The sequence below is a fragment of the Chrysoperla carnea genome, chromosome 2 (genome assembly GCF_905475395.1).
Source record: "Chrysoperla carnea chromosome 2, inChrCarn1.1, whole genome shotgun sequence".
Taxonomy (NCBI): Eukaryota; Metazoa; Arthropoda; class Insecta; order Neuroptera; family Chrysopidae; genus Chrysoperla; species Chrysoperla carnea.
In genome coordinates, this window is record NC_058338.1 from 2,445,978 (window position 1) to 2,470,417 (window position 24,440).

Below are 24,440 nucleotides of genomic sequence, written 5' to 3' on the forward strand. Positions count from 1 at the left end.
AGAGAAACTGGGCACTCCACAATCAAAATTTTCATCCAAAATCATTTCGAAATCCTATTTCCAATCATCCCGCAAAAATCCTTTTGCGGAAATCAATGAACTGCGCCAATTTGACCCACGTACATTCCTTTTCTTTAAAGTCTAGTTTTAGGGACGGCTTGCCCGTCCAAATTATATTAATTTTAGATATCAATGGTTTTTCCATTTAAAACGACGGAAAATACGGTTTATATACTTCGAGGTTTTTAATTAATAAGATGATGTATTATAGGTAAAGCTTAGGCTAGGAACTTTAGATTCTAAGACGTATTGTAATTTAACCATTATCATATCAAAAACATGGCTTTTAAATCCGAAACAATCCAAATAGGGAATTTCAAGCATAGAATGATTCTTTCTTCGAAATTTCCCGTTTCCAACTAATAGAGAAACTTATTTCCCTACCATTTCCACATAGTTTAAAAAATTTTCTTATCGGATTTAATCGTAATCAAGAATAATTAAAAGACACACAAATTGGATAAATATTTACAATTAATTTTATTATCTGCGATTACGATTATTTTGATATCCCCCACCTCTGGAATTTTGATTATTACCCCCACCACTTTGATTATTATTACCAGTGCGATTAGTGTTAGTATAGTATTTATTATTGCCGCCATATTGTTGTTGTTGCTGTTGTCCACGATTATAATTACTATTATAATTGCTACCGCCATTGTTTCCCCCACTACTAGAATTGGAATTTCTACTATTATAACCGGACGTATGGTAGCCATCATTATTTCGATTATTGTAATTATTGTTACGACTACTGTTATAACCGCTGCTACCTCCTGAATTGTTGTAATCATTATTTCCACGACGATTGTTGTCTCGATTGTTATTAGGGTTGTTTTGGTGATAATAACCGCCGCCACTGTTGTTACCTGTAAAAAGAATGGAATTTTAGCAGATCCATTAAAGTTGAAACATTACTTGAGAAATGATTGGGAAATTGTATTAAGAGAGATTGAATTAATCAATTCGCACCGTGCGTGAGGTTTATTGGAGGCGTTTCCATGGTAACGATACACTACTTTAATTATAGAATTGTATGGATGCATATATAATTGTATGGATTGTATTTATGACTTACATTGAAAATTTAATATTATTGTCTCAAAAATTTAAATAAATAATTATGATAATTTACATTTAAAAAATAATATTTGTGCAATTTGATTTCTTATTTTCACAATTTTTAATGCATTAAGTTTAATTAATTAGTGTTTTTCATTAATTTTAATTTGACATTTTCTATAACATTAACATGTAAAGAATTGCAAATTAGTCAGTAACAGTCTCCTTTAACGCCAAAATTTTTCACATGTAGCGCTGCAGGCAACGATTTTATTGTCCCTACCATGACTACGCACACAACGAATAGTCTAGTTAACAAGTTCAACTCAAATAAATCAAAATCGGTTCATCTGTTTAGGCACAACGATGCCACAGGCAGACAGACAGACAAAAGCGGTCAACACCATTAATAAAAAAAACTCCTACTACCGGAAGTCTATCTCCATTATTTATAATTTTAATTTAACGCCGAAATAGGTCTTATAGCGTGATTTCTAATTTGTTGTAATAGCGTCTAAAGCGAGTATCTCACACGTTGGAAAAATTTCCAACGGTAATTCTTGACGCGAGTGCTGACTGGTTAAAAGCCGGTACCTCATAACCCCAAAAAATTTAATTTACAATTTATATACACAAAAACAAACCACACTTTTACAGATACATGCAAGTCCTTTTATAAAAATTGTGTTACATTTTTGTGAAAAAAAAGCAGGGTTTGTAACTGTTAGTGACTGACTCGGGCTGATGATTTATTTTTAAACTCTCGCATTCATAATATTTTATATTAAAAACATTTTATAAATATATATGTTTTAAAAGCTCTGAGCTCTGATGCTAATGTTATACCGCTTCGATCTACAGTTCAAATATAAAAATCGGACCAAGTTCTTCTTTTGTATAGTTCCGAGTTATTTTAGTGAAATTCTTTATTTTGCTGGTTTTGTTTACAAGAAGGTAAGTAATAACACAAGTAATGGATACCTTTTTTCATTCGATTCGTGAGGGCGTCTATAAACGATGGAAATGATTCGAATTCCATACTCGCGATTTTGGTGTCCCTGAATTTGATTATCAGAACAACAATTGCCCACGAGATACATGGTACCCTTTTTTAAATTATGAGCGGAATGGTGGTCAAGTACATATATGGTATCATACAATGGGGTCCTATGGCCTAAGTATGTCCCTCGTGGACAATCAATATAACCTACCTGGCGCCCATCTTGGATTTTTACGAAAAAATGTAACATATTTCGTAGAAACTCGTTACTCGGGCGTTTTCGGGGCCGCTGGACACGAATTTCACAACGAAAATGGCCTTTGAAGTATTCAGTACCCAAGGCTGATGAAAAATTGACGCTCAGAGATGAAATATGTTTCATATTCTCGTAAAACTCCAAGAGACGTGGTGTATTATACTATCTGCTCTGGGCACTAGGTACCTCTGGGTTCTTTTTGTTGTGATATTTGAGTACAGCGGCCCCGAAAACCCCCGAATAAAAAAATAGAATCATTTCCATCGATATTTAATTTCTAGTTTTCCCAGTATTTCATTTCTCCTTCATCACTTTTCTTCACAAAGTTTTTAGTTCTTAATATCTTTGTCTATATTTATCATAAGCCAAGTTTGGTGATCATTATTTACCAAACCATAGTCATTGATTGTGCTCGAACGTGTTTCCACACAATCTCATGCATTTAAAAATATAATAGTGAGTATGAGATTGGTATGGTATGGTATAGTAATATATAAATGGTAAGCGAGAAAGCTAAAAGCGCAATCAAACAACATTTAATGATGATAACGAGTCTTATTCAAGTAGTATTTTCAAAAAGCATTTTCCTGATTGTTATTCCCTGAAAATATACATACATACAGTAGAGTTAATACATATATACAATTATTTAGAAATCGGTACAATTTACTCTGTGTGAGCTGCTTTTTGAAACAAAGAAACAGTTAATGTACAATAAATTTACTACTCTCTATGATCCCCCCAAACTCTAACTCTCATCCCATTTCTTTCTTTATTCGTGTCCTTTACGTATAGCCTTGGAGCCCGTGACAGTGAAACTAAACTGTAAATTGCACAGATTTGGAAATTTCGCATATGAAACAATACTATTTAATGATAAGTAGAATATGGACTAGGTTGGGCCAGGGTTTATCCTGGCAGAAATATTTTTTGCCAGGATTTTTTTATTTTTTACTGGTTTGACATATTTAAAAGTTTTAAGCTGTCATATCGAGATATTTCGAAAGTAAAATTCAAAACGAACATATTAAAAAAAATACGGGTTGCACTCCGGGAGTGCCGGCAGAAGTGAAAACTTGAATATTAACGTTGTGCATTTATGATATTTTGGAATGGTTGGGTAATAATTTTCCACGAATTGCTTTAATTATCAGTATAAAAGTATCATTTTTGTGGTAGAATACAATATTTATTTATTGCGCTATCGTACACAAACATGACAATTTCATGAACAAACACTTTTTACCCATTACAAAAAAGTGTACAACGCCGCTAAAGAAGTTTTCAATTCAAAAAAATAAATAAATAAATAATTATATTTTTAATAAAAAGGCAACCGCACACAGTGTTCCCAAGCGGCCACCCATCCAAGTACTGACTGTGTCCAATGTTGTTTAATTTCGGTGTACTGACTGTGACATGGTCTTACGAATTTTCGATCAGGTCACGTGTCCTGACGCAAGTTTAACATTTTTTACCCATTACAAAAAAAGTGTTCACCGCCGCTAAAGAAGTTTTCACTTCAAAAAAAAAAACAAAAACCAAAAAAAATTATATTCTTGGTTGGTCACCCATCCAAGTACTGACTGTATCCACTGTTGCTTAACTTCAGTGATCGGACGAGAGCCGGTGTACTGAATGTGACAAAGTCTTACGCTTTTTAATCAGGACACGTGTCCTGTCGCCTGTCGCGAGTTTAACATTTTTTACCCATTACAAAAAAAATGTACAACGCCGCTAAAGAAGTTTTCCCTTCAAAAAAGTAATTAAGCGATAAATGTAAAATTTAATTGGTTATATATATTAAAAATCGGTGTAACGGACCTTTCTGACACGATAAGAGCTGTCACATCAAATTTTCGTGAAAATAGATAACATTTGCAATAAAAAGGTATCTTACAAATTAATTTCCATGAAAGTGAAAAATACTTGTAATTATTAAAAATATAAAATATGTTTGTGCTAGGATAAACCCTGACACACCCAGTACATATTGTACCTATCATTAAATAGTATTGATTCATATGCAAAATTTCGATTACCTCGTAAGTGCAGTTTTACTGTCACAGGCTCCAAGGCTAATAGTATTCAATATTTATTCATTATCATACAAAGTGTATTTTCTAGTTGTTGGCTTTTGTGTTTCATTAATTTTACTAAAATTAAGGTCTTTTTATACCCTGTTATATATGAAATGTATATCAAGGTATACTAAGTTTAGTCCCAAGTTTATAACGCTTAAAAATATTGATACCAACAAAATTTTAGTAGAGCTATCTATCTGTCTGTGAACACCATAACTCAAAAAACGAAAAGAGATATCAAGCTGAAATTTGTATAATGTTCTCAGGACATAAAAAGTGAGGTCTAATTCGTAAAAAACGCATATTCATCAATTGTAGGTGTTGGTTTATTATTACTATATCCACTGAGGAAATGAGAGAAAAAACACTCTAATACTTTGTGATTAAGAGTGGCTATCTTTCTTTACTTACATGACGAAAAAAACAAACGAGAGTGTAATCAACACTGTCTATACATAATATTATAACAATTAACTCAATCAATTGTTTGTTTTTACTTGTTTATACTATTTTAGAATTTGTTTAGAAAACTTTTTTGAGATACAATTGATTGAAAAAAAAAATCTAATTTTGATGAAAATTTGATAATGTCGAAATTAACGATTTTGTGGTTTCTGTCAAATATTTGCTTAGGATCTCATATTTTGGACAAGTTTAAACAACTTTTACCTCTTCACTTTTTTCACTTACCTCAAAATTTTCGAGACATAAGGGTTTTACGTTTTTTTAGCGTTTATATCGCGAAAACTGTGAGGTAAGTTGAAAAATGAGAAGACACAAACATAACCGCAGAACCCCATTTTGTGGGAAATTTAAGGAAATAAATTTCGAATTAAAACTTCGAATTCGATTTCATATTTCTGTCCCAACCTATGTATAAATATAAATATAATTTGAAGTTAGAATCGCACAATCATAGGTTATAGAAATATTAGCGTGCGTTGCTATGGTTACAACATTATACATATATATAGTACAAAGCTACGAAAATACTACTTGAAAATGTGTCTCTACTATACTATTATTACACAGGGTTGTTCAAAAACATTTTACCACTTAAATGAGGTAAACGTGTATCTTAAGTACCTTAAGAACTATTTTAGAAAATGTTCGAGACGAAATATAACCCATCGAATTACATAGGTTGGATACGATTTCGTTGGTTATTCCCGGAGAAAATTTGCAAAATTTCATCGAAAATAGTCGTTTTCTGTTTTCTCTGTGAACGATTCAATTTTTATTATAATTATTTGTGATTAAAACAAAATGTTACTTCTGTCGAGTAGAAATCGAGCATTTTAAAAAAAAAGGAAATTTCGTCTTTTAACTAGGTTTTTTTTTTAAATTGGCCATTATCTAAGATTTTCATGGAATAGAGAAGCGATTTGGGGTTTAAATTCTAAAAATTCTTAAAAGATTGCATTTTTATAAGCGGCAAAAAAAATTTTTTTATCACTTTATAGAAATGATAGGGACTGTCGACAGACGTGGAAATCAGGATCATCTTTTTTTATTTAAAGTTTTCTTCTATCTCTTACCTTTTAGAATATAACTTGACTATTAAAGCAACCCGAAGAACAAGGTTCAAATCGATGTCAGAATATGATGCCCCCAAATACGAATCAATTATCAAAATCCGATAATTTTACCCCACTATGAATGAAATACGAATATCAAATTTTGATATCATAAAATATTGTCTTACTCGAAAAAAGAGTAAGCCTCCCACCCTTCTGCTTGGATGATTACTACACACGGACCTGAACCAAATATAGTTTTTAGTATCTCGTAAAAGGTAAATTTCTAATTAAAATATTTTAATTGTATTTAGGAAAATTTACATTGAAAACACAAACAAAACTATATAAAATCAATTTTATGCTCCAATAAATTTCGTAATTTCGATGAAGGAAGGTAATTTCTAAATTTCTAAAAAGCCTTTTGTTATGTGATTACTTGACCGTATTGTTTGATTTGTTTGACGTTGACCTGTCTTTAACAATAAATCACATCAAATTCTATTTCAAATTAGAAAGGGCCTTAAGCTATTTTATTTACAGGTTGTCAAATCAATGCAAGAAAATTAAGGGATGTTTTATATAATTTAAAATTTAGAATATTTTCTTGAACAAATAAAATACTAGAAATTAAGAAAAAGTTTTTTCATCAATTTTACGGTAAATTTTTAGTTAATCTTACGGGAATTTCTAGATATTGGAAGAAAGAAAGACTGACTCAATTGAGTCCATTTGCTCATGGTAAGAGCTGGACAGTGGCATCATTTCTTCCTTCTAATCTTTGTGATAGCTTCTGCAATCATTGTGATGCATTGTCAGATTCAGGCGTTCAGCGTGCCTGTCGCCTAGACAGTTTCCTATAAATTTGCTTATAGAGGCCCTTTGAACCGTCCCTCTCGAAGTTTGACAACAAGGACAAATAGTTTTTTTTATCGATTACACAATATTTTTAATTTATTTTGTACCCCAAAAAAATTCCCAATACGTACATGAAAAATAAAAATTTTTAAGAAATAAAAAATTATTTTTTAAATAAAACAGAAACGAAAAAGGAGCGACCGATTCCCTCAAATAAAAAATTAAATCTTAAGGATCAAAATTTTTGATAACAAAGATTTAATAAGTAAGATCATGACACTACTCTCTAGTAGTAAATAAAACTAAAAAAAAAAAAGGAATTCAGGGCTAGTTAATCCATTGTTAAAAGGCGGTTTTTAAAATCAGATTATTTTTATTTTTATTATTTATTGAAATGGAACATAAAACATAATTATTTTCATGTTTATCGAGAATATTCTTTAATAAAAAATGTGGCTATTGGGTTTGTACCGAGTTTATTGTGTCTGACGCAAGGGCGATTTTTTTTCTTCATTTCATAACTGCTGCAGATTTGAGAGTTTACTAAAGTTTAACTGTCAAGTTCATTGATCAATGGGATTAGGGTACTGCACTGTACAATTCCGCACGGGTCGAGCTGGTTTTTACCCGAATAAGCAACGCAAAGGAATGGTAATGTGTTTATCAGTCTATATATGTGTGTTCTTATATGGCACACTAGAAACCAAACGCGTGGACCGATTTTGATGATTCTGACGTTAATTAATTTGTCTTAACCTTGCAAGTGCTACTGAATATATGACAGTAATACTTGCAAGATTAATACAAATCAATTGACGCCAGAATCATCAAAATCGGTTCACGCGTTCGATCTCTAATGTTTCATGGAAAAACACACATACATTCTTTTTTCACAATATGGCGTCTAGTGATCGCCATATTGAATATTGATTACTGCCATATCTTCAGTAGCACTCGCAAGGTTATGACAAATCGATGGACGTAATCATGAAGGTTATAAGAAGGAGAACGATCGCTATAGAAAATATTGTCCCCGAAATATGAATAAAATAAGTGGGGCGCTGCGACCGCTAAGTAGTATCAATAAAAGCGGGCTGTTGTGCGCTAATTTGAAATGATATATCAATTTGTACATTATGCAACTAACTTCATCTACTTGTACTCATAAACAGCTAACTTCGCAGATACTACTTCTTGATGACAGCGCGGCTGGTGGCTGAAAAATGAACTATAAATTCTACAAATTTTCAGGGACAGGTGCGCTAATGCTTTAGTACATAGCGATCTTTCTCCTTCTTTATAACCTTCATGGACGTAATCATAGACTGATAAACATATTACCACTCCTTTGCGTTGCTCAGTCGGATAAAAAGATAATTTACTAATATTACGCAGCCACTACGTGACTGAAATAAGTAATATGGGTGAAGTATTAAAAAAGAATTGTAAGATGATTTTGTTGGTACATGCATATAGACAGTATAGTGGTTGTAACAGCTAGCTGCCCTAACTATAATGATAAAGAATCTTTACAAAGAAAAGCTATGAAGGTACAAAACCACAGGTGTATGTATTACTTTTTACTTAGTACTTATAATAATATTAATATATATTATTTATTACTTTATATTTATTTATTAAATCTTTAAAATCCATTCAACCACATTTAAATCAAGTAAATATTATTCTTTTTTATTTAAAAAAAATTCCTTTTTAAAGTTTATGTGAACTATATGTATATGTTTTACTTTCATGTGTATAAGATTATGTATATGAAGATTTTGGAACATTTCATTATTATTATTCCATATAAATAGCTAATATATATCAAGGTATATTAAGTTTAGTTCAAAGTTTGTAACGCTTAAAAATATTGATGTTAAAAACAAAATTTTCGTATAGGTGTTCATAAAATCACCAAAAGAGTCCCTTTTCGATTGTCTGTCTGTCTGACAACACGATAACTTAAAAACGAAAAAAAATAACAAGTTGAAATTTTTATAGCGTGCTTAGGAGGTAAAAAATGAGGTTGAGTTCGTAAATAAGCAACATAGGTCAAAAGTTTAAATGTAAAAAATGTTTCTTATAAAAATATAAACAACTTTTGTTTCAAAGATTTTTTTCGTAAACATCACTGTTTACCCTTGAGAGGGTCTCTACTTACATGACATCAAAAAAGAAACGATTGCATGATTAACACGGTCTATACATGATATTTAAACAATTAACTTAGTCAATTGTTTGTTTTCACTTGTTTTAAATTTAAAACTAAAAAAAGTATATCAAATATAATGGAAACGCTAGTAAAATCAAGGTCATACTTGCCATAAAAATGCATTGTCATCCGATTTACATATGCATGTAAAATTTCAGCTAAATCGGAAACTGAACAATGAACAAAACTCCAGGACGTACATGGAAGTGAAGATAAATAAAATTCCTTTAATATATAGATATTTGCTTTAATGATGCATTTCGATAAAATGGAATAATGATATATTTTTAAGCAGCATTTCCTCGGAAAGCTAACGTTTTTGGGTAAAAATTTTTTTTTACAATATATGTTAGTTTTTATATATGAGGTCCAACTTTCTAATTTAAAGTGTTCTTCTATCTCCTACTGTTAAAGATCTGAGTTAACTAGTAAAGGAACCAGATGACGCAGATCAAATCTGACGCTAGAATACGACGTCCCACTTTAATCTGAATAATTTTTGTACGAAACATTTTTTTAGAAGACATTTGAGCCCAATGTGCCAAAATTAGCTTTGGTAGCGTCATTATTAATACGTTTACGGAAGTAACATGAGAAATTCAATTATTTATATTCTTGTAGTTAATAATTTTTGAATATGTTTAATAAAATAAACACAAACAGGATAATAATCTTATTTTTATAATTTTCAATTGAATTGCTGCTTCATTTAATGTGTCAATTCTATCTACTCTAATGGATGTCCTTTTTAAAAATAAAAAAGGATCTATCTGTGTAACTAAATAAAGGAGACAAAGCTCGGTCACTCTCAGTAATACTATTTATATTCAATCCATTAAACTCAATATAAAGGATAAATATTAATTATCTAAACTTCCTTAAACTTATAGATCCATAGATCCTTTTGATCTATAATTATTTTTAAAATTAAATCCTATAATTTTGTATTTAAAATTAATTACAGAATTATTAAATTTGTTGTCAAAATATTTGTAATAACTTACATAATATGAACAATATAATGTAATTATCCTGTAGGAATTCAGTTATAATAGTTACATTTTAAAAATGACATAATAATTATATAACTTACATCCTGTTTTAACAATTTAGAATATTTTCGGAACAATGAATCAGGCGAATCATTTTAGACAAAAACAAGTGTAAAATAAAAAATTTGTTTGTACCTCGACCTATGAGGCCAATCTTTTTAAAAATTGTCCAAGAAGGTCCATATATCAAAAACTACATCTAACTTGTTTCCGCTAGAAAGTTTGGCTATTGCTATGGGCCAAATAGGCCAATTATTAGAATCCATTTCTAGGAGTGATTTTTGCAAATTTTAAAACTTTGAAATATTCAACAAAATGAGCCAGAAACGAATACACGGGGGTTTATGGGGTCACTGATCATGATTCCGAAGTTAGAATGTGGAAAAACTCCCTCCTTTCTGAGGTTATTCACCTTCCGCAGACCCAAAATACAATTCTCTAAATATTCAACAAAATGGGCCAAAAAAATATACTCGAAAGTTTTTGGGGTCGCTGATCACGATTCCGAAGTTAGAATTACGATATGCTCCCGAGTATACTTTTTTGGTCCATTTTATTGAATAGTTACAGAATATTGCTGTGTGGGGCCAGTGGGAAGTGTATTACCCTAGGAGAGGGGAGTATATCCACATTCTTACTACGAAATTGCGATCAAAGACCCCAAAAATCCCCGAATATACTTTTTTGATTCATTTTATTGAATATTTACAGAATATTGCTATTTTGAACTAGCGGGACGAATTATTTTTTTAAACCGCCCTAAAAATGTTCTTCGAATCGTTCTGACCAAAAGCTATTACGGCCAGAAAACTTGTTAACGGGTAGTTTTCAAGCTATATAACTATAATGTATGTCTAGCTTTGTTCGCTCGTGGCTTGAAAACTACCCGTTAAAAAGTTTTCTGGTCGTGAGAAGAAGAACATTTTGGGGGTGGTTTCACAGAAAGCCATTTTCCTATTTAATCTAGCGGGATTCTTTATGTCAATTTTAAAATGTATGCATAAATCTCGTTAAAAAGTTTTCTGAACGTGAGAGTTTTGATCAAAATGATCCGAAGAACATTTTGGGGGTGGTTTGAAAAAGTTTCACAGAAAGTCATTTTCTTATCTAATATTGCGGGGTCCTTTATCCTTTATTTCAATTTTAAAATGTATGCATAAGTTTAGCGTCACCCTGTCGTCGATAGCTTACAGCATCGTCAGCTCTAGTAAGAGCTATCTTTTATTGACAATAGAAGTACGTATAGAGCAAGCAACCTCAGTTCCAGCTCCAGCTCCAGTACCTCTAGTGAGTTGTGAGTTAGTCGAGTAAACGAATAAACAACACAGCAAGCAAACAAATAAAATACAATACATTACAAAATACAATACAATACAAATAAGAGACACAAGTACTACTACTTTAACGAACTAGTAGAGATGATAAGAGAAGGGGTGGTGGTGGGGGGAAGGGGGTACTGACTGGCTGTGACTAGGTGGGGGCTTGAGAACAGCGTCATGTATGGTGATGATGTGATGATATGATGATGTGTGAGACTATGAGATTCTATATAGAATATAGTCTAGTAACAAGTTCAAATTGGTGAAATATAGAAGAAACTAGCTTGATATCCGCCAGCTTCACTGGCGCTAAAAGTAACAAGTAAAAACAAACAATTGACTGAGTTAATTGTTGAAATACCATGCATAGTAAGTGTTGATTTCTTTATCACATTACACATACAAACATGTGACACATACATAACTGATAATCAAGTATAGTACATATTATAAAATCCGCCTAATTGGCACCCTCACGGGTAAACAGTGATGTTTACGAAAAAATATTTCAAACAAAAGTTGTTTAATTTTTTATAAGGAACATTTTTTACATTTAAACTTTTGTTATATCTCTAACGGTTTACAAGATGGGTTCTACGGACCCAAGACCCAATTGACCTATGGGGCTCATTTACGAACTTGACCTCACTTTTTACGTCCTGAGTACGCTGTAAAAATTTCAGCTCGATATCTTTTTTCGTTTTTGAGTTATCGTGTCCACAGACGGACGGACGGACAACCGGAAATGGACTAATTAGGTGATTTTATGAACACATATGACAAAATTTTTTTCCTAGCATCATTATTTTTAAGCGTTACAAACTTGGGACTAAACTTAATATACTATGTATATTTCATATATACATGGTATAATTAGCTTGATACCCGCCAGCTTCACTGGGCTTAAAAGTAAAAACCAACGCATTATAGCCTCAACCTCTCTTGATCCCACTTATTCCCCTTCAATAACACTTGAAGCGATTGTTTTACGCAGCTAAAAGATATGCACAGTTTTCAATTTTTTAAATTGTAAAGTAGTCATAATTCATTGAGTATATCAGAAAAGGTTAGCCATGAATTGTTTGACATTTACTATTTTAAATTTTTACAGAAATCTTTAATTTATATTTCAAAATGATAATCATTAACTCTGCTTCATATGTGATCATCATTTTGAACCATAAATTAAAGATTTCTGGAAAAAACTTAAAATAGTAAATGTCAAAAGTGTTTTAGTATCTATATCTTTATCAATTATAGCTCATGTGTTATTCTGATGTATGAGCTATAATGATGTACAGTTTCATTAAAATCCATTCGCTAGTTTTTGCGTGAAAGCGTAACAAACAAACAAACATCCTTACTTTAACATCACTACATATTATAAAACAAAGTCGCTTTTTCTGTTCCTATGTCCCTATGTCCCTTTGTACGCTTAAATCTTTGAAACTACGCAACGGATTTTGATGCGTTTTTTTTAATAGATAGAGTGATTCAAGAGGAAGGTTTTTATGTATAATACATCCATATTATAGTAGAGTAAGGGGTTGAAATAGGGGTTGAAAGAGATATGCTTCAAAAACTAAAAAAGTTGTGCATCGATTAAGCTCAAATATTGACACGATATACAATCAGCTTCAAAGATCTATTGTTTTTATCTACTTTTAACCTTCGGAGGGTAGAAAGGTGTAGCGAGAAAGTGGGAAGGAATTATCGAATATTTACAAATATACCTAAGTGGGGTATCAAATAAAAGAGCATGACGTGTACATTGCAAAAATGTTATCCCACGCAAGGAAATGTGGAGGGAGGGGTGCAAGTGGGGATGTTGTCCAGCAAAGCGGGTAGTTCACAGCTAGTTTATCTTATATATATAGGAGACTTTCTATAGATATAGATAGATAGTCACTCATCACGATATCTCTGAAACTATAAGACCTAGAGAATTGTAATTTGGAAAGGAATATTCCTTTTGCCAAGTAGAGGTCAGCTAAGAACGGATTTTACGAAATTCCACCCACAAGGGGGGTTGCGGGGGTGTTCATGAATAAAAAATTCATATTTTTCAATTATGGCTTTTAATAGTTCAAAACTTGGTCAGAATGTTTAAAATTACATTTAGAAATTTTTTTAGCCCTCGGAGGGTAGAAAGGTGTAGCGAGAAAGTGGGAAGGAAATATCGAATATTTACAAATATACCTAAGTGGGGTATCAAATAAAAGAGCATGACGTGTACATTACAAAACTGTTATCCAACGCAGGGAAATGTGGAGGGAGGGGTGCAAGTGGGGATGTTGCCCAGCAAAGCGGGTAGTTCTCAGCTAGTAATATATATAGGGATCTTTATATTTCACCAATTTGAACATGTTGACTAGACTATTAATACAGTGAACAGTGACTGTAGTACTGTAGTAGTGTAGTATTGTATTATACTTTATTGTATTGTAGTTAGAATAGAATGAGTTTTAGTAATTGGTTGCTTTTGTTATGGTGTCAAATACACAGCACACGCCTAATTTGACAATTTGATTCTTTTATAAAATCACAATCACAATCATTATCACTATCAAAAATTATGAATACCGAATCATCCAATCAAATACAAATACAGGTTGTCCACAATCTACACATCAACACCAATTATCATCATCTAAATTTTTAATAGGGGATCGGACTCAATTTTTTTATCACTTCAAATGAAAAATTCTCACTTTAAGAATAGAAAAGTGAAGTTGGTTTTTAAAAATCTTTACTAGTATGAAAGATATGAGCGTTTAAAGTACCTAATTTACAAAGAGGAAGATATCCACTAGTAACATCATTCGTGGGTATCGCCATAGTGATTCTCCGATTAATTTTTCAGGTACGGAACCCTAAACTCGCACTTGAAACACCTCTAAGAACACGCTTCAATAAATTACAGTTTTTCTTAAAGCTTTTTCCAAACTGAGCCGATTTTGAAGATCATCGTTATTTTTTTTAATTTTTAGGATACGGAACCCTAAATTTGCACTTGACACATAGGTAAGAACACTTTCCATTAAATTACTTTTCAAATGGTACCAAAAAAATCAAAAACGGTTCATCCGTTTAGGCGCTAAGATGCCACAGACAGACAGACACATATAGCAATCAAATTTTCCAACACTCCTATTTTGAGGTCGGGGGTTAAAAAGGAGATCTTAACAATTTTTAATGATACTAAAAGTATGGTCAATTTTTGTGACCAATTAATTATGATGAAATTTAAATTGTCTAAACATAAATTATTTAAGATATTACTTTTTCTGAATAATTATTCCCGAACATCCTGTATCCTGTACATAGAATTAAAAAAATAATTGTGTGTGTGTAATCACAAAAATGATTGATTTTATCTGGAGGATGCCCTGTGGTATTGCTACAGGCTGATGTTGATCTGTTTGTTTACAAATAATAAATAAACCAATTAAATTTTTAAAATACAATTATTCAATTATCCTTAATCAATCAACTAAAATGTTTATTTAATGAAAAACTTTCCAAAAATTGAAAATTAATTATTAATATGATAAGGAAAGTCTAGCTAAAGTATGAAGACATTTCTGTTTTTAATGTTACTTATTATTACGGTTTTGTTTACTTTTAATCATGCATACGATATTTTATTTACATCATGGTCTCTCGATTATAATTGATGTTTCTAATATGATACATACAGGCGTAAACTAAATATTGACAAATATCTTGTCTAGTAATCTTATTTAAGACGGGTTATTAAACTGTATTATAGGATAACGAAGGTAAACACACTAATTTAAGATTTCATAACTAAAGTCCCAAAAATAACAGCTTCACTCTTAAACTATCATATATTCAGTAGCACTCGCAAGGTTAAGACAAATCGACTGACGTCAGAATCATCAAAATCAGTCCACGCGTTTGTCTCTAATGTGCCACATACATACATTCTTGTTCACAATATGGCGTCTGTTGGTCGCCATAACATTTTTTACATTTAAACTTTTGTTTTATCTCTAATGGTTTACAAGATGGGTACTACGGACCCATAGGTCAAGATCTAATTGACCTATGTTGCTCATTTACGAACTTGACCTCACTTTTTACGTCCTGAGTATGCTGTAACTAGCCTTATCGTCAAATAAACTCAATTTTTGCATTTTTTTGGTCAAAATACCCTTAAAAACTGAGTTTTATCGAATTCTGAAACAGAAAAATTTTTTTGATTTTTTCCCAACCCAACTTCAAAAAAATTCAAAAAATTTCAAAAAAACGAAAAAATTTTGTTGTTTTGGAATTTGATGAAACACAGTTTATAAGGTATAATTGACCCAAAAAATTCAAAAATCGGGTTCATTTAACGATGGGGCGGCTAACTTTTGAGATATCGACAAAAATCGATCCAAAAACTCGTTTTTTTCATACTTCTACTAGCTCAATCGTTAAATGAACCCGTTTTTTGAATTTTTTGCGTCAAAATACCCTTATAAACTGAGTTTTATCGAATTCCTAAACAGAAAAAATTTTTCGATTTTTTTCAAGGGGTACCCCTTCAAAAAATTTCCAAAAAATCGAAAAAAATTTTGTGTTTCGGAATTCGATAAAACTCAGTTTATAAGGGTATTTTGACCCAAAAAATTCAAAAATCGGGTTCATTTAACGATTGGGCGGCTATTTTTTGAGATATCGCCAAAAATCGATCCAAAAACTCCTTTTTTCAAACTTCTTCTGGGTCAATCGTTAAATGAACCCGATTTTTGAATTTTTTGGGTCAAAATACCCTTATAAACTGAGTTTTATCGAATTCTGAAACAGAAAAAATTTTTCGATTTTTTTCAAGGGGTACCCCTTCAAAAAATTCCAAAAAATCTAAAAAAATTTTGTGTTTCGGAATTTGATGAAACACAGTTTATAAGGTATAATTGACCCAAAAAATTCAAAAATCGGGTTCATTTAACAATTGGGCGGCTAATTTGTGAGATATCGAGAAAAATCGATCCAAAAACTAATTTTTGAGTTATCTAGTTGACAGATAGACGGACAATCGAAAATGGACTATTTAGGTGACTTTATGAACACCTATACCAAAATTTTGTCCATAGCATCAATATTTTTAAGCGTTACAAACTTAGGACTAAACTTATTATACCTTGCATATTACATATAATGCTTGGTATAAAAAGATCCCAGAACACTAAATCATATTTTGATTATACTTTCTTGATTATATCAATAATTGACTGTCAATGTTTTGGAAAGTAAACAACGTAGCCTTAATAACAGCCTCTATCAGATACTACGGCTGTACAAGATCTCTAACAATCTAAGATTCTTATTAAAATAAAGAATAAATAAATATAAAAATATGATTGACATATTTATAATAAATAATAAATGATAAATAATAAACAGTTTAATAATGCATACACATACACACAGTTAGTCAGTCAGTCACACTTTATTATTATTATTATTATTATTTGATTGTTTGCATATAATTTTTAATAACATAGTCACGTGACTTATATAATAATTATATAACTATTGTTAATGACATACGTTATAAATTATATAACGTATGTACACAAACTACTCTATAGTGAACATACATAGACGACATACGTACGTACGTTACATAGATCTATGTGTTTAAAATCAAATCATTACTATTAAAAAGTGAAAACAAACAATTGACTGAGTTAATTGTTGAAATACCATGCAAAGACAGTGTTGATTACTCTATCACATTACACATACATACATGTCACACATAAATAACTATGATTTCCCCATATAATACATATGCAAGTGGCTATCCGCACAATACCGTCCACGGTATACCGTATACGGTCTATTTAGACGCGGTATGAAATTATTTTTGCCCTTTTATACCGTGGGGCCCTTATACCGCACACGGTATAAGGGCTCGACGGCATAAAGAGTATACCGTGAACGGTATAAGGGCCCCACGGTATAAAAAGGCAAAAATAATTTCATACCACGTCTAAATAGACCTATACGGTATACCGTCTACGGTATACCGCCTATACGGTATACCGTCTATACGGTATACCGTATATACGGTATACCGTGTATACGGTATACCGTATACACGGTATACCGTACATAATGTACAACTGATACAAGTCACAGTATTTTACTATGACTTGTGGAGTGGAGCACAAGTCACAGTATTTTACAATTACTTGTGGAGTGGAGCACAAGTCACAGTACTTTACTATGACTTGTGCAGTGGAGCACAAGTCACAGTAGTTTACTTCCTAGTAGATATATACCATACCGTGTGTTAGAGCTTACCGTGTGTGGTTAAAAACCTCGCACGGCTTGAAAATCTCTGTATAAACGCATACCGTGTGTTATAGCTTACCGTGTGCGGTTAAAAACCTCGCACGGCAAAAAATCTCTATAGAAACGCTTTCCCATCTGTATTGTGTATACCGTGGACGAGAGTATATCGCACACGGTATGTTACATTTCTGTAGAATACGCTTTCCCATCTGTATAATTTATACCGTGGACGAGAGTATACCGCACACGGTATATTTCATTTGCTTCAAATAAGCCTTCCAATCTATATTGTGTATACCGTGGACGAGACTATACCGCACACGGTATAAGGGCTCGACGGCATTAAGAGTATACCGTGAAAAAGTATACCGTGAACGGTATAAGGGCCCCACGGTATAAAAGGGCAAAAATAATTTCATACAGCGTCTAAATAGACCGTATACGGTATACCGTGGACGGTCTAGACCGTAAACGGTATTGTGCGGATAGCCACACCGAATACATATATACTATACAATTTACGCCTAATTTGCGCCCTCAAAAGTAAACAGTGATGTATACGAAAAAATGTTTCAAACAAAAGTTGTTAATTTTTTGATAAGGAAGATTTTTTACATTTAAACTTTTGTTTTATTTCTAATGGTTTACAAAATGGGTACTACGGACCCATATGTCAAGATTCAATTGACCTATGTTGCTCATTTACGAACTTGACCTCACTTTTTACGTCCTAAGAATACTATAAAAATTTCAACTTGATATCTTTTTTCGTTTTTCAGTTATCGTGTCTATAGACAGACAGGCGGGCAACCGAAAATAGTTATTTTATGAACACCCGTACCAAAATTTTGTTAGTAACATCAGATATTCGGAGCCGTTGAACACAAATTTTACAATGAAAATGACCCCCAAGTCGTTCCCCTCTTTCGTATTGACATTCGTGTTCAGCTGTCCCCAAAACATCCGAATAACGAGTTTCGACGAAATATGTTACATATTCTCGTAAAACTCCAAGACGATGTGTATACTGATCACATACAAGTGAAAATAAATAATTGACTGAGTTAATTGTTGAAATCTCTTATATACAGTGAATAATGCTTGTATTTTTTTCATATCTAAGAATTGTTTCTCTTAAAAATAGCGTTAATTTTGGGACATCTTTTATAAAAAGTTTAATTAAAAGAAAAAAAAAACAAACAAACAAACACAAAAAAAAAAACAGTACAAACCTCGATACTGTGAATATCCAGACTTTTGTAAGGACGCTGGAGGTGGTACGGCACCATATTGTCCTTGACCTCCTTGGCCACCTTGTCCTCGAGAATCTTGTTGACGTGACTGTCCGTAATGTCTATGGAGGAGAAAAAATTGTCAAATTAATTTAACATCATAAAAAAATATTACCACTCCTGCCAAATTTTCGTTGTGCGCTGTACCTTTTGCATTAATATATAGGGTTGATCACGCTATACGACACGGAAAATTACGGCTCAACGGCTTGATTTAAGCAAAATTTCTGTTGAGTACGAGTTAGTTAATTAAAAAATTATTTTTGTAATATATAGGGTGGCCGGAAACGCGGAATGCATCAAAGTTGTATTTTTTTTAATAGGCATCCTGTTTATTATTTCATTTTCAGATTCTAGATCAAAATAAAGGTATTTTTCATTAAGGTTTACCTCACTTTAACTTAATGGTTTTCGAAATATTCTGTTCTTTTGAAATTATAGTAGCAATTTTAACGTAAAATTTTCAATCTCATATTTTTCAGTTTTTCTGCATGCTAAATTTCATGAAAAGTGTTGAAGCCGTTTCCGAGATTGTAGATATACATATATACAAGAATTGCTCGTTTAAATATATAAGATTTACGAAGTTATAGTTATTTTACTTGTCTATGGCCACATTAAACATTTATATAGAAAAAAAGGGCACCCGATATATATACAAATACAATAAATGCAGCACCCTGTATACGATACTTACCCAAGCATACGATGACCACTATCTGATAAAGATGCCCGTTGTGTAGCTTGTGCCATTCCAATCTGTGGTCGCCATGCTTTCGAAGCCGCTTCATCTAAATCACCTGGTTTCAATACACGCGGTGGTTCCTTTGCACCTTTCATACGTATCGCTGGAAAGATAAAACCTTCCGGATATTTTGGATATCGAAATTTCACACAATACACGGCATTATCACAAACTACCGATAAACCGGTCACTGGTGATTGTAAATTATCTCCTTCGGGCACATTTTCGTCAGCGAGTAAAACTGTTCCTTGGATATTTTCAAATGCAATTGGAATTTCTGTCGTTCCGATTTTCTTCTGATATAGATCACGAATAAAACTATAGCCAGTGTTTTTACGCGATACATACAATAGATCATCACCACGAACATTACGTCGACGTTCATCGTCCGTCAACTGATCGTAATATGGTTCTAACGCACTAAATAAACGTTTTTCATCGATAAATGGTAGCAAAGCGACTCCTTGCCATGCAAATTTCTTTCCATTCAAGTCAATTTTAAAATCTTCCGGGTAAAAATCAATAATTGTTGATTCAGGATCAGACATTAATTGTGCCCATGGTTTTGGAACGTGTGCACTACTTGCAGCTGGAAATACACCCATCAATTGTTGTAACGGTAAAAATGGTTCGGTTCCCGTTTCAAATTCCGTACTCAAACCACCGATATTAATAAAATCCGATGCGAACGGAGCGTAATGATAGGGATAATACCATTTCCAGGATGCACATCCTTGATAATAATAGCGAAGTACCCAACATAATCCACGAACATATTGTAGGGCTACATTGTAACGAAATTCTACATTTTCGGGAACAACGTCAAATTTCGATTCGTAATAACGATCTTTAAAACCATCCTCCCATAAACGGACTTCATCATGTGCTTGTTCATCTTCGACTTCTACTTGGTCATGTTTACGTTTCGTACCACGTGGTTCTTGGGAATTTTGTTGCTGTTGATTTTGATTTTGGTTTCCACTTCCCTGCGAAAAAACCAAGTATATCGTAACTATTATGCCCCCACAGGAGTCAAATTCAACCAATCTATAAAAAAAAACATACCTCTGGCCTTAAAAATGCTCCTAATCCAGCTTTTTGCGATACATAACGCATCTGTTGTTGAATTAACGATTCCATTCCAGCTTTACGTATGTTATAAATTTCTTGTCGTGCATTTTGTATGGGACTAGCTCCTTGTCCGAGGGGCTACAAAATCAATAAAAAAAGTTATAATTTCTATAAAATTTGGACTTTTTTTTGTAAGGTAATATTTACCGTTGGAGCAAATTGTGTATTATTTGTTATATTCCAATTAGGACGTTGTGAATTATATTGTTGTTGGCGATCCATTCGTCGTTGTTTAGCTTTTTCCCTAGCTCGGAATGCTTCTTCATTCTGTTGACGTCGTTTAAATATCTCATCCTCGGCTTCACCTAGTTTTGACATTATTAATTGAACTCGATCTAAATTTACATCACCGCTGTCTGTTATGTAACCCTGTAAAGATATTCTAAATTATTTCTTTGCCAATTCATGGATTTTAATAATGTCTTCCAGAGAGTGGCTACAAGAATCAACTTTCAAATTCGCTAAGGATTCTCGATTTCCTTCGATATCGTTAATGTTACTACGGTTTTCTTAACTTCATGTGGTTTATAATATTTAAAAAAGAGAATTCTAATTACTCCTCTCACAAGCAATATGTTAGGAATGTTGCTTTATAAATCGAAAATATGAAAATAGTGAAAATGAGCTTGTAGTAGCCCCTTGATTCAGTAAATTACGAAACATCTTTTTATGACTATTTCCCTGGCCACTATGATTGTCTGCTTTGGTTTAAAAAACAAATACTTACCCCAGTTTTATAAACACATTCTTTATACAATGTTACTAAACGATCGATAGCCCCTTCACGTATCTCTAAACTTGGTAAATGTGGTAAGAAATCATTACCAACAAAGAAACACATAAAGACCCAATCATCGATAACACGTTCAAAATCATATTTGAATGGTAAATTGTACATGTGTAGCTCACGTTCCAAATATTCACGTAGCACACATAATCGTACAAATATAAAATCACCTTCACTGCCTAAATCCATTCCAGTTTCATTTAAAGTGGCAAGTGCGCTTCCTGGTTGCGCGACTGGTTCATTTAAACCTTCACAATCTTTCATTTCATGTCCTGTAATATACAACAACAAAAATAGAAAATAGGTCATAAATCTGTGTAATCCGAGTGTCCCCAATCCCAGGAGGTTTATATAACTTTTATGCAGACGCACAAAATCTTAAAAATGTCGAAAATAGCGGTTTTCCCTACTGGAAATCCCCTTCAATTTGCCAAAATCACCCCCATTCATTTGAACCAAAAGAGGTCGCTATAGACTTTTAAATTTGCATCCTTTCTGAAAAGACTCTTAAATGCACAGGATTTTCATAAATGACGCCACCGTGTGTGTGACTCTTCACATACAAATTTGTCGTTTTTCCCTTTTTTTAGCCTTCGTTAAAGAACTTGGCGCCTCTTTGTGGAGCACTGCTCATACAAATTAGATCGGGGGACCCCCAGTCGATGCGAGAGAGGCATATTTTGATGTAAAGTAAGTACAACTTACCTAATTCTCCACAAACATCGCATGGTCTTGGTTTATTCGGTTTAAATTCTTCACGAATTATCGTAAAATTAGGTTCATGTGTTGCTAAACCTAACATTATTAAATCGGCATCTGCTCCACATAAAACATGTTGAGTATTTGGATCGTGGTCGGGTTGAGCTAAACAAAAAATTAAGTAAGGTTACTCCAGCGCCACATTATTATGAGCGTAAATTGAAAAAGCATAAATTCGCAAGAATATGATTTTGTTCAGTACACCCAAACAAACATTTTCCCTCGAATCCCATAAAAATAATTTGATAAGAAGTTGATTCCTAGACCAATTGCCGTATTTCCCCAACTTAAAACTCCTAAAATTAATAATTACCTCTTTGTTTTCGTATAAAATCCATAATTTTATGTTCACCTTCCCCTGGAACATTCGCATCGGATAGAATAACCTTAATCCCGTGCCATCCCGGATCATTATTTAATCGATCATGTATGTAATAATGTAAACATGTTGATAATCGTGCCATAAACGGTGTCCCTGGTGTAATACAATTCGAATCAAAGTGTTCACCTTTTGGTTTTTCTGGCGGTAAGATTGCACCTTTTGCTAATAATTCCTCACGTATACGTTCAACTTCACGGATTTTTTCAGCGGTTTCTTTGGATGCCCGAAAACGACGTGATCGTTGTTGATTCATTTTGGCGCGTGGTGCTGCTCCATCGATAGCCATGTATAAAAGTTTTCGTGGTCGTACAATCGCAAATAAACGATCGATACATTCAAAGATTGCGATCATCATTTCATCTTCATTTTTGGGTGCCGGTTTATCTTCGGGATGTGTACACGGATGAATAATACCGTTCATGTCTAGGTATAAATTATCGAATTCCACGCCATTTGGATTCGGTTGTGATGAATCGATTGGTACTTTTGTTCCATTTATATTTTGACCCTAAACAAAATTTTACAAATAAGAAAAAATATGGGAAAAACTGACTGACTGAGGAGTCAATTCCTCGATCAAATGCTTTTTTTTCCTACAATAGAAAATAAATTTTCAAAGACGTCAAAAATTTGACTCCATTTCTACCTAAATTAGCACTTTAAATTTCTCTGTCTAAACAAATTTTACTTACCTTTTGCTCCACACAATGCACAATTACAGAAGGATACTTTTTACTCAACCAACGGAAAAATGCTGGTACTCCCATGTTTTCTTTCAATAACAATTTATTATTGTTTCGTTTTGAATAAAATTATTATAAAAATATATTTATATATTACAAATCTGATCCATATTATTATGTCTCGAATCGAATTCTAAGTATTCATTAACAAAATAACCATACGTTATCGATGTTTGTTTTTTTCTAAAAAGACTTAACTTGGGAAAAATATGTTTTTTGCTTTTTTTTTGGTTAGAAGATGTAACACTTCACGATATCCACAAACACAAATATTTTACTTGATAGCTGATACTTGACGAATACAACGCAAGGGCAATAAAAATACACAGTTGCCATGTTTTCATTTAATTTATCAAAGAGATGTCACACCATCGCAAAGTTTAATTTAAAACCCATTTTATTTTCAATTTGTATGATTAGTTTAATTTTATATCAAATTTGACATTTTTTTTTGCTTTTGATAACATATGGAAATAAATGAAAATGTCATGAGTTAACACTTGTTGAGCTAGGACGGGTAAGCCTTGGTAGAACTAGACAAGGTATGCTCAATGTAGGACGAGTTTTGGTTCAGTACGTACGTGTACCCAGTCGACGCCATTTTAGCTTTTTCCCGCTTCCTGATTCAAATATTGTAAAAAACATGAATAAGTTTGTGTGAACAATCTTTGTGTAAAAAATAGTTCCTGACAATAAATAAATAATTAATGATTAATGAACTTTTTCCGCCTCAGATTTTTTCAATTTTTAATATGTAAACAAAACATTGACCAATTTGACAGCTCAAATGAAATAGTGAAGGCGCTGAGTGCCTACAAAAAGATTCTTAAACTAGAACAAATTTGCAATTTTCTCATACTTAATTT

General features: G+C 32.5%; 1 protein-coding gene across 1 annotated transcript; it reads right to left on the reverse strand.

Moving 5' to 3' along the window:
* Window positions 1-250: 250 nt before the first annotated feature.
* On the reverse strand, window positions 251-23,774 carry LOC123294103 (5'-3' exoribonuclease 2 homolog). The gene is made up of 9 exons (XM_044875188.1): window positions 23,524-23,774; window positions 22,763-23,339; window positions 22,396-22,554; window positions 21,631-21,962; window positions 21,051-21,272; window positions 20,838-20,981; window positions 19,725-20,758; window positions 18,968-19,089; window positions 251-932 (listed from the first exon to the last, which is right to left on the reverse strand). Exons 1-9 carry the CDS (start codon window positions 23,596-23,598, stop codon window positions 544-546), a joined length of 3,054 nt encoding a protein of 1,017 aa, XP_044731123.1. The 5' UTR covers window positions 23,599-23,774; the 3' UTR covers window positions 251-543.
* Window positions 23,775-24,440: the final 666 nt, after the last annotated feature.

Coding starts and splice junctions, on each gene's coding strand:
- LOC123294103 (XM_044875188.1), bottom strand. CDS start 23,598: ATGGGAGTACCAGCATTTTTCCGTTGGTTGAGTAAAAAGTATCCTTCT. Junction 21,963..22,395: donor CGATGTTTGTGGAGAATTAG/GTAAGTTGTACT, acceptor TGTATATTACAG/GACATGAAATGAAAGATTGT. Junction 19,090..19,724: donor AGTGGTCATCGTATGCTTGG/GTAAGTATCGTA, acceptor TCTCCTCCATAG/ACATTACGGACAGTCACGTC.